This window comes from Macrobrachium rosenbergii, chromosome 25, assembly GCF_040412425.1.
Source record: "Macrobrachium rosenbergii isolate ZJJX-2024 chromosome 25, ASM4041242v1, whole genome shotgun sequence".
Classification (NCBI taxonomy): Eukaryota; Metazoa; Arthropoda; class Malacostraca; order Decapoda; family Palaemonidae; genus Macrobrachium; species Macrobrachium rosenbergii.
In genome coordinates, this window is record NC_089765.1 from 37,518,449 (window position 1) to 37,530,623 (window position 12,175).

The following is a 12,175-nucleotide window of genomic DNA, read 5'->3' on the forward strand; positions in this document are numbered from 1 at the left end:
ATACCCTCTAACTCGTTCCCAAATACCTCCCCAATTCTTCAACTAACCCATCCCATTCGCTCATTGACCTTTCCAATTCTTGCAACGATTCATTCATGCTTTCAATCACTCGTCTATCACTGCTACGCTCTCTTACTCTTACACTTTCGCTCACCTCCAACCGTTCACTAACCCCTACACGTTCAGTCAACTCAGTTATATCAAACCCGCATATGCTATACGTTCTATCCATACCATCCCATTCATCCGTATTACACGCTTTATCACTCATTTCCACTTTGGCACTCACACCCCTATCACACAACTTACTTACGACCATTCAGTTTACTTACGTTCTTCCCTTTCTTACGTTTTTTTACCATACTCTATCAAAACAAATTGCTGATCCTCCATACACAAGCTCTCATGCATACTTGGTTCACCCACATTCGATTTCAACCATTTATACACCCCATTCTCTCTCACATATTCCGGTACATCCTTCCATCTACGCAATTGGTTGTGATGCTCTCGCATTTCTCTCGCACTACCATCTACACATACTTCCCCTACAACATAACTAAGCCCACTGGGACCAACTTCCAACACCTCATACGGACCCTCAAATTTTCCACGCACTTTATTTACATTCAACCGCCCTTTCTCGATTACTTCTTTCAACACTTTCTCGCCCACCTTGTAACTTTCAAACCTTTCATGCGCCTTCTTCCATACCTCCCTATCATTATCAGATAGACCCAATCTCGGTCTCACTATCTTTTCAAAATTTAACACATATTTACACGGAGACATACCAATACCCCCTATGCACGGTGGCGTTGTATACCCACAACGCTTCCCAACGTTTACATCCCAATCATTATCACATTCACTCATCATACGTAATATCTCTGTCAACGTTTTCACCGTTCGTTCCACCAATCCATTCGCACTGGGCATATACGGCGTAGAGTACACATGTTCTATGCCCCAATCACGCAACATTTGCTCAAACTCCCATCCAACAAATTCAGGCCCATTGTCACTCAACATTCGCGTCGGCTTGCACACACACACATTGGCAACATCACTTGACCCACCATTCTCGCTACAGTCTCACTCTTTTTGTTCCGAATCGCTACCGCATATGCAAACTTACTCAAATGATCTACCATTACAACCATTCCCACATGTCCTCTAGCAGTCACAGGCAACGACACACAATCAATCACAACCATCTCAAATAACTCTTTCATCTGCAATCGCAACACAGGTGGATTCGCATGCACACTTTGATACTTACCCTTCTGACAGTCCGCTTTGTAATCGCTACATCCGCACAAATTTTACTCAATCCAGGCACATACAATCTCTCTCTCATACATTCCCATAATTTATTTTTCCCAGATGCCCAAACCTATTATGCACCAATAAACACATACCCACAGCTGCGTCTTCCGAAAATACTGGCACATACACTTCCCCATCCCATATCCCTTCCTGATGCAAAAAATAAACTATACCTTTACATACGACAAATCTCTTAGCACTTCGCTTATACACTTCTAACTCAGACGGCCAACTTCCTAATCTTACACCCCCTAACACACACTCTCTTAACATATTTATTTTCATGCACTGATTTTGCATCTGCTTAATTTCCTCTTCACTCAACAAATCATTTTCACTCCTTGCAATATCTACCATACCTACAAAACTAGTTTTAGACACATCCCCTCCTTTAACCTTCGTTATTTCCCTGCCGCCCTTTCCTAAAATTCCCCTCCCGACATCCACACTTATATCATGCATTCTCATAAAATCAATTCCTAATAAAAAACATGTTGGCATATCATTCTCATCCATGACTACAAAATTATGTATTATTTCAAATTCCCTAACTGAATTTTTAATTGTACCTCCTCCCATACTAACACACTCCCTTGTCCCAAACCATGTATCCTTACACTCGTTGATTTTCTTTTTATATCCCAATCGCACCTTTCCAATTCACTAACTACTGTACTACTCACTAACGACACTTGTGCTCCCGTGTCTACCAAACTACAATATTTATTCTGATCCACCACTACATTCGTTACTAATTTACCTTTCGCTTCATGCATACACGCTCTCACGGCTACATTCACCTGCTTAGCTTCCTCACAACCATCCTCATCGCATTCATCTTCAACGATATCCTCAACCCTACCCCTTATTCCTCATTTTTCCCACAATCACCTTTCTTAACCAGCCAGCTACAAGTATCCTTTCCACAGTGAACATTTAAAATCACATTCGTACCACTTTCATTCACCCTTCCTTTATACTCTACCGGCCTATTCCATCCAAAGAATAATCGTACTGTAATTTTAAACATTTCCGCCACCACCAACAACACTTTCACTAACTTTTCCTCCTCATCTAATTCCTTCCTTCCTCACGCACTCCTCCTTCCGGCATCTCATTCATCACCTTTTCACGCAACTCGTTCATGCTCGCAGGTACTCCGTCAATCAACCCATTTATTTCCAAACTACCCAACCCCACAAACAGACATTCCCACACTCGATTCTCCCCTACATACTGTTGCTTTACCACAAATCCTACAGGTACTTGGTCCGGGTCCCAGTCGCTCCTAACCCTATCATCTCGTTCAGTCCACATACGCGACATAGCATCTGCAACAATATTCTGTCTACCTTGTACATACTCTACCTTAAAACTAAACTCATTCAAATCCTCTATCGTTCTCGCAATTCTAGCATTCACACTCTCCTTTTTAACCATATATACTAGCGGTCGATGGTCCGTCCGTATCACAAAATCTACCCCATACAAAAATACTTTCAACGCTTTCACACAAAACCTTATTGCAGCCAATTCCTTTTCAATCACCGAATATTTCAACTCTGCCTTTCCAAACGCCTTGCTCACATACGCAATTACTCTCAATTGTTCTCCCCCATTCGCCTTCTGCATTTGTACCAAGCATCCTCCCATACTATATTTACTTGCATCCGTATACAGTTCTAGTTTATTCGCATTCTCACTATAGTCCGGGAAAGCCAACGCCACGTCTCTTGCAGCCTCCTCTTTCAATCTCTCGAACGCTTGATCATTCGCTCATCCCATTTCAATCTTACACAATTTCTCTTTCCCGTCCATTCAGTAAGTGGTTTCCCGATCCCTGAACAATCTTTTATAAACTTCCTTCCAAACTCAATTAAACCCAAAAATCCTTTCAACTCACGCACGGTCCGGGGACGTGGAAATTCCCTCACCTTATTCACGAACTTATCACTCTTCCTTACACCTCTTCCACTCACCATATGCCCTAGAAATTCCACCTCCCCAGCCAACCAAGCACACTTTTCAAATTTTACTTTTATTCCTACTTCTTCCAACCTTTCTAACACTCGTTCTAGCAGTTCCATATTCTCTTCTACAGTCTCACTCGCAATCAAAATGTCATCTATAAAAACAGTTACCTTCTTGCGATCAAACCCAGCCAGAACCACATTCATTGCCCTTTGGAAGGCAGCAGGCGCATTAGCCAGTCCGAAACTCAATCTTCGGAACTGGTAGTGGCAGGAACCACTAGAAAAGGCCGTAATATGCCTGCTCCCCTCCTCCAGAGGCATCTGGTAATAGCCCCTTACCAGATCTAATTTTGTAAACACTTTCATTCCATTCATCTTGTATACACAATCAGACACCACATTCATCGGGAATCGCTCTTTCACAGTTACTTCATTCACCTTCCGATAATCCACACACATCCGCAAACTTCCATCTGGCTTACGTACCGGTACAATGGGGCTATTCCAGGCGCTCGCACTCCTTTCAATCACTCCCACCCTCTCAAGCTCCTCACACTGCTCCTCTATCTCACGATTGATAGACGGAGAAAAATGTCGGGGACGCTGATATATGGGGGTGTCGTCTTCCAGAACTATTTTAAATTCGGGAAGCTTGATCCCCAAAATCCTCGTCTCCCCGACTCAATGCCCCCCGCCTATCCCACAACATTCTCCTCAATCGTTCTCTTACGTTATCACTTACATTTTCATCTGCCTTTACTCTTTCCTTCAACTCCTCATACGTCCAATCATTAGCTCCTTTCAAATCACCTGTCATCACCTGCTGTACCTTCACGTACCTCTCATCATCCACATTCACCAACGTACGTAATATTCCCACGCAATCTCCCTCACATATTCCTCGGACTCGCTTCTTCCTGCCACTCGGCAATGACGTTATATATACCCTCGGATCTCCCATGTTCAAAACCCCATCATATACACACACATTTGCCCTGACTAATTTATTTATGTCTATTCCCTCAACCACATACTCACACCTATCATTGTTGGCTATCCCGAGGCTATCCGCCATGCCACTTTCACACTCACAACTTCTCCAATATCATGTGGCACTTTTACCCTCTCTGTCGCAATTACAGGCACTCTCTTCCACAATTTTTGCTCAACCCTACCATCCTTCCCCAAATACAAATCCCCAAGCACATCCCCTTTCATACGTAATTCAATTACATTCATACTAGGACGGACCACCATCCCGCATTTTTTCAAAAACTCACATCCCAATAAAATATCATATTTATCATTCGTACTCTCAATCACACAAAAATCACTTTCATCCATCACTACACCCCCAATTTCTAACCGTTCACACACTCTTCCAACTACTGCTACCCCTAAATTTCCAATCCCTCTTACTTCCCCCTGGCAGTTCCTAATCTCACACGTATTCCTCAATTTCTCACATCCATTCTTAAATATGACATTCATACTACACCTGGTATCTACTAAGGCAATCAATCTTACTCCCTTACAACACACTTGCACACTCATGCACTCGTCAGTCTTTCCAGCAAAACCTCCCTCATGCAACAACCCCTCACGTACATGCATCACACGCACCGCTTGCATCCTGGAGGATCCACCCATTTGAACCCCCTTCCCACTCAGTTTCCCGAATTCGCTGTCACAGTCACCCTCTTTCGTCTACATACACTTGATACATGCCCTTCCATTCCACATTCGTCACACTTCGCTCTCGGTTCTGAACACATTCTCGCATAATGCCCATTCTTACCACAGTTACCACATATTACATTCACTCGGGTACCCCTACAACCATTAGCAACATGACCCATCTGTCCGCACCGGTAGCATTTAACCCCCCTATCTTTCGTACACTCCCTTACCAAATGTCCCGGTTGCCCACACCCAAAACACGCTCCTAAAGCCCACCTACACTCATTCTTTGTATGTCCTTCCTTTCCACATCTAAAACACTTCGCTCGACTTCCACTCATCGACCTTCCCCTTTGTACACTACTATCCCTAACCCGTCCAACCCGTTGTTCCCTTACAAACCCACCATTCATCCTCACTGGCACCTCCACATTACTTGCTCTTACACTCCTATCTATTACACTATCGGCCATTCTCATTGGGCCCCTCAACACTGCATCCCTAAAGCTTCCAAATTCTGGTACTCTCTCATCTACCCCAGCCCTTACACTTACACTTCTGCTCTCTTTTATAACCCTGTCAAGCTCATAATCTTCTACAATTTCCAAAATTTCTCCCCAAGTCAACCTTTCATTCGTCCACCTTTTCTTCTCCTTCCGCTTCAAGTTCACAAATTCTCTAACTCCATCTGGCACTGTCCCTAACAACTTCCGTACTAACTCCTTACATTCATCTATCCCATCATCCCCAAACTTCTTCCTTGCCAACGTCTCCAGCCTACAAGCATATAGTGACAAGGTTTCCCCAGCTTTCATTCTTGCCTCATCAAATTCATTCTTCCTCTTATACTTAACACTCGCTTTCATACGCCTCGCTTGCTCAACTAGTCTAGCTTTCACCTTGTCATACTCAACATCCCCCACACTCATAATAACCCTATACATATCAAGTAGAAACCCAGTCAAATACTCTCCTAATTCTTGTGCCCACACTCTCTTACTTTCCCCATACTTATCCTGACAAAACCTTTCATACTCCCTAAAGAAATCATGCACATCCCTACTTCCATACTCATTATACTTTTCACACCGGGGTACCTCCCTCACATACATAGCCTTTCTCACTTCTTTCTCACTTTCACTCACTTTCGCTACTTTCGCTCTGTCCTTTCATACCCTCTTCCGAATACAAAGAGTCCACTTCTGCACTTACATTCATCTTACTCATTACACTCTTCTTCCCCTCTTTTTATCCACTTTTATCCACTCACCTCCATCCACCTCACTATCACTACTGCCTTCACCCTCTCCCTTCTTTCCTGCCTTTCCCACTTCCTTACCCTTCTTACCAGTTTCCTTTCCCTTTCCTTCTTCCCTTTTTCTTCCCCTGACTTATCCTTACTTTCCCTCTGTTCCTTCCCTTGCTTTTCATTCCCTTTTCCTTACCCTGCCTCTCATTCCCTCGTTTCTTACTTCCTATTCCCATATCACTTTCATCACTCACGCTTCCATTCACTTCTTCCTCCTTTTCTTTCTCTCTTGCCCCTTCACACGTTCCAGAGAACCTGCCTCCAACAGCCCCTTCTCCAAAAACACCCTTGAACATACCTTTCATCATTTCTTCCACACTTTTCATCATTCCCTCCAACTTTTTATCCATCCTCTCTTCCATTCTCTCTTCTGACTCTTTCATCTCCCCTTTCATTTCTTCTTTCGCACTTCTTAGCATTCCCCCCATCTCCTCCAACTGACTCCTCAATCTCTCATTCTCACCCCTCAACCACGTATTCTCCTCTCTCAACCTCACCAGTTCCTCTTCCATCCTTCTCTTCAGTCACACTACCAGCCACCAATCTCACCTGCAGCTGCAATACCAGCTGCCCCACGTTGGGCGCCAAATATTATGTGGCGGTATTCACACCCACAAACAACACAACACGCAACACTCACCCTGATCTTCGGTTGCTGGAGATGGATAAGGTCCACGGTCGCCAATCACAGCACACACCCACGAAACAAAAAAACTTAAACCGACCCTCCACCAACAACGAACCAACAAAAAAAAAGAAGAGACACATGAACCATTAATGTGGTCCCAAAAAAACAGACGAACTCCCGTTCACTTTCAAGGTTGGACCTCAACTGCCCAAGACTTCCCCAAAAACCGAAAAACTCCCGACAGACCGACAGACAGAGAGACAGCCGTAAAACCAACTCCAACAACCGAACCACTCACAATGACAATTACACTCTCTCTCTCTCTCTCTCTCTCTCTCTCTCTCTCTCTCTCTCTCTCTCTCTCTCTCTCTCTCTCTCTCTCACAAAACGTTGGGAAATGCTAAATAAAAACAAATTTCTGATCCCTCTATAAGGTCAGTCCCAGAGAACTTTCACTTGGATCTTACTAGTCTTACTTAGCTGATTCTGGTGTCTTTAGTAACCTGATCCTTTCCACCTAAATTGAGATTCAGATTTAATATAAATGTAATGGGTTTGTGATAAAACAAATATTTTCTTAAACAAAATTTTTCCTACAAGCACATTACTTGTAATGCAACATCTGATCTCCTAGCCCAACTAATTTCATAATAGCACTTGGATCAGACAATACAAGTAATGAGACTTATGGTTGCTTTAAAATATGAGATCCACCCATGCAAGTGCAGTACTACTGACTGACTGCTTAAGTGTCTTGGGTGATTTCATGGCACATGAAATGGCTAATTACAAGTATTCAGTTTGTGTGAAAAAAGTTTTTAGTTGTCAAAAACTTATACATATTACGTAATCCTTTGAGAAAGGATAGAGTATGTTGATATTTAGCTCTTTTCAAGAGGGTATTTCAATTGCTGTAAAGAAGAAAGTAAAATCTACCAGTCATAGCCACAAATGTTTTTTAAGTCTTTAACAGTATTTTTTTTTTTATACTTATCAGGTGCACTATCAGATTTAAATTGCTAATTGTGCAGCATGAAACTGGAAAGCTTCAGCTGTGATGTTTTCTTTAGAATTAGAAAATGGTCAGTTTTTTGTATACTGATTGTTCATATTAGAATTTTAGTATGCCGCACTGGATAGTCACTTGTATACTTCTTTGTAGCAGAACTTGGTGTAATCATGCATATAACATTTGGCTGTATGAATCACTTGATTCATATAGTTTATAATGCATAACTCTTGTGACTAGGACTCTTTTGTGTTTAGTTAATAGTTAATATATATTATTTTTCATCAGATGCTTGGTAAAAAGTTGATGGCAGCAGGAAAGGAAGGCTTATTTGAGACTTGGATGATGCAAGAATCAGATCTTGTGCAAGGAGCTGCTAAAGCCTTTGGTGAAAGACTCATTTCAGACCAGGTAAGTTTATCTTATTATCCATGAGATAGCAGCAATGTACTTGTGTAAGGGGAGCACCGACTCCATAAGGCCCATTATAAATAAGTGCCTATAACTACCGTATGAATGAAGGGATTTGCCTCAAATTTTTACCACTTATTCAACTAATAATGAAAATTTTTCATCGTGGGAAATTTAGAAATTCGACTTATAAGTTTTTTTTTTTATTATTATTAAATAAAAAGATTTCAAAACTTTTTAAAAATATGCAAAAAAAAGTTTCACTCAAAAATGAATTTCCCATGTACAAAATCAAGATATATAGTTATACTACACCCAGTAAAAGTGTCATCAAATTTGGTTCTGTCTTCTTGGAGTTATAAGCTTCTATTTTTTAAAAAACTAAGTCTTCAGAAAATGGCAAAAGAAAAAAATTTATGGTTATTTTGTAATAACTATGAAACTATGACAGTTAGAAGGCTGATTTTTGCACAAAATCTATTTTCTCATATAAGAAATATGCCCTGAAATTTACAATATAATCAAATGAATAGAAATGTTCTCTCTTGATTTATATGTAACCTAAAATATGTATTTTTATATTGTATTATATATATATATATATATATATATATATATATATATATATATATATATATATATATATATATATATATATATATATATATATATATACATATATACAGGTAGTGCTCGAGTTATGATAATTCGACTTACGATAATTAAGCTTTTACAATGGGGTTAGCAATTAATATCGATACGACAATATTTTTAAAATACGTATTTTTAAATTTCGTTTATGACTGGCGCAGGCAACAACGTATAATCAGGCAGCGTCGCGATTATGCGATACATTGGCCTGAGAGGCTGGAATAGGTACATTAATTCAATGAGCCGACCTCACTTGCTCTCGTTGTGTCGGAAGTTAAAATAGGTCAGTGCTCGTTTGCAATTTTTGTGCGTTTATAAGTACAGGCAATGCATGAGTGACGATAATACGTCTTACGATAATTCGAGTTTACGATGAAGTTAACAATACCGGTACGACAATATTTAGAAAATATTTTTAAATTTCGAGGCGGCACAGGCAACATGGTACAGTTGCCGTACAATCAGGCAGCAAGAGAGACCGACTTACAATAGACCAACTTCTTTTTCTCCATCTCTTTATTCCATCTTCTAGTTAAAAAAGTAAAAGAATGATAAAAGTATTGTTAGTAACCTTATACTTTTGCGAAAATGCGTACAGCCATAAACAACCGAATGAGAAACTGTTGTTTTGCTAATAATCGAATCAGATAACAACTGTTTTGCTAGTATTTCAACCATCGTACTTTTAAACAATTATTGTAGTTATGTTAAAAATGATGTTAAGTACTGATATATTTTTACACTATACCCTTATCCGCTTTGGAGAAAAGATCGACAAGGAAATATACTGCTACAGTAAATTTAAGCTGCAAGTTGTAGTTGAAGCTGAGAAAAGAATGTTCAAGCTGCTAATGACTATAAATTATCATGCATTGGCAACACGGATGAAACTCGACCGCAAATAAAATTGGAAAGTATTTAAATCAAAACTACTGGGCGTGAAAGAACACATATTACTGCTGTTTTCACGCCAATAAAAGATAAATATGAAAAGCTCGTAGTATGATGATGAAATCAAGAGAAAAAAGCAAACGGAATCTTGATTTTTTTTACACAAAACAAACATGCCCCAAACGGCCAGCCGCCAACGTCATCCATTAATGAAAAAAAAAATAGCTAAATTAATTTCACAACAAGACATTTAAGTTATATTTTGACTTAAAAACGCTTCGTATAACGAAAAATATTTATGTCCATTATAAATAAAATATCAAGAGATTCATTTACGCTAACTAGAAGCAAGAAATGCCCTCTGAACCGAGTTAAATGCGGCGAAATAAACACCGCGTGTTCGATTCCCAAACCAAAACATTTGATTGGTATGATCGGAATTTTAAATGCAAAAGCAATATAAGAACATTTACAAATGGATACAATGTGGTAAAGCATAACTTTTTAAAAGATCCGTGGAAAAGATGTACATTCGTTAATTTGATGTTTGTATAGTACGATGTTGTTATGTGAAAATAGAATACAGTATAATGTAGGCTAGGGTACTGTATATGATATACGAAAGTGCAGGCTAGGCCTTGTTTGTTATTCATTTTCTCTTTATACTGACTTATCATGTCAGTCTGCATTGAATCTGCAGAATTAGCTGACACTAATAATTACTATACCATATATGTATAAAGTATACTGTGTAGTGTAGGCTAGGCTAGCATATATGTATAGATGGCACTGATTACCCTAGTGTAGGCTAGGCCATATTCGAGTTATGATTTTTTTAACAGACGATGGGTTTTTTGGAACCTAACCCCATCGTAAGTAGGGGAATACCTGTGTATATATATATAATATTTTACGTTTTTCCGTGGTTTTAGTTTGAAATATGCTCTGTGAGACAGGTAGCAACAATTTACGGTAATTTAGCCTTGTGATTCTGACTTTGTGGGTACGGGAAAACGTAAAAAAAGAGGAAAACAAAGGAGAATTTCATATGAGCTTAGGGCTCTTGTTACTGAGGGAAATATTACGTAAAACACGTGGGCAAATTTAAAGGAGTGTATTTACATAAATGATATCAGTACGGGAAAGAGGAACTCAAGTAGATTACTATCCTGAAGGAGATTCCTACGGGGATTGAATGAAACTGGGGATTCCAGACACGGTCCGAGAAGCTTCCACGAAATAGGATCCTCTGAAATGAGAGATATGCACATTATACGCCAGTAATGAAAATAGACAAAAGAATAATGAATTCGAAGCTGCACTGAGGGTGCCAAAGGAGTAATAAAGAATTAATACTGCCGATGCAAGAGGCGCACGGACATTAGACAAGGGAGATTTCTGGCTTTCTCTTTAAGAAAATATTACGAGACAAAAGCGTGACTGAAATGGGGCTCTTCCAGGGCACTTTACCTTAGCAGATTTTCCGAGGGCGTGTAGAAGGCGGTCCGTGGATGACTTGCGATTTCCGAGGACGAGTTTCTTCCACGTGGTGAGATGCAAGGGCTTCCGTAAAGGGGCAAGGCGATGGGGACTCCTCGAAACTCCAAGCAATGGCGTGTGGGCTCGAGGAATACGGTCGAAGGGCACGAGGAGAAGTATACTTTGAAAGGGCCACGTGGTTAGGATGCAAGGGCATCGATGGGGCCAGGTGTTGAGGACGTCTTCACAAGTTCACTCCATATCTTCCAGCCCGCGTGTGTGCCGAGACCTCGTGGGCTTTTGCCTTTATCCTCCTATGGGGCAGGGGTGCGCCCAACACAGATGCTTTGACTCATTGCACCTGCTGCCCGCAGGGGAGGTTTTGGCCTGTAGGAGAAACACCCAAGCCAGATTACTTTTGCCTCGAAGGAAAGATCTTTATCAAAAATGGGAGCGCTTTAATCTTTTAACCCTTGTTTTTAAGTCGATAGACAGATGGTCTATCGATCGACCGGCTGGCAGTAAATGAACAACCAACAACAACAAAGGAGGGGGAGGTAATTTGCTAGCGAATTCTTGCTAATCATAATAAATAATATATATATATATATATATATATATATATATATATATATATATATATATATATATATATATATATATATATATATATATATATATATATATATATATATATATATTTACATTCTCACCCGGCTTACTTACTGTTTTCCTTGTTCAGGGTCCAATCTGGGGTCTAGCTCTTGAACAGGGTCTTGCTGTACACCTTGAAAAAAATCTGACAGGCAGGAACA

At 40.2% G+C, this 12,175-nt stretch overlaps 1 protein-coding gene across 2 annotated transcripts in view; it reads left to right on the forward strand.

Moving 5' to 3' along the window:
• LOC136852575 (uncharacterized) overlaps positions 1-12,175 on the forward strand; it is a 101,572-nt gene that overhangs the window by 76,426 nt on the left and 12,971 nt on the right. For both annotated transcript variants that reach the window (XM_067127385.1, XM_067127384.1), the window contains exon 12: positions 8,217-8,339. In XM_067127385.1, coding sequence (XP_066983486.1) covers positions 8,217-8,339 — 123 coding nt within the window. The remainder of the gene's footprint in view (positions 1-8,216; positions 8,340-12,175) is intronic.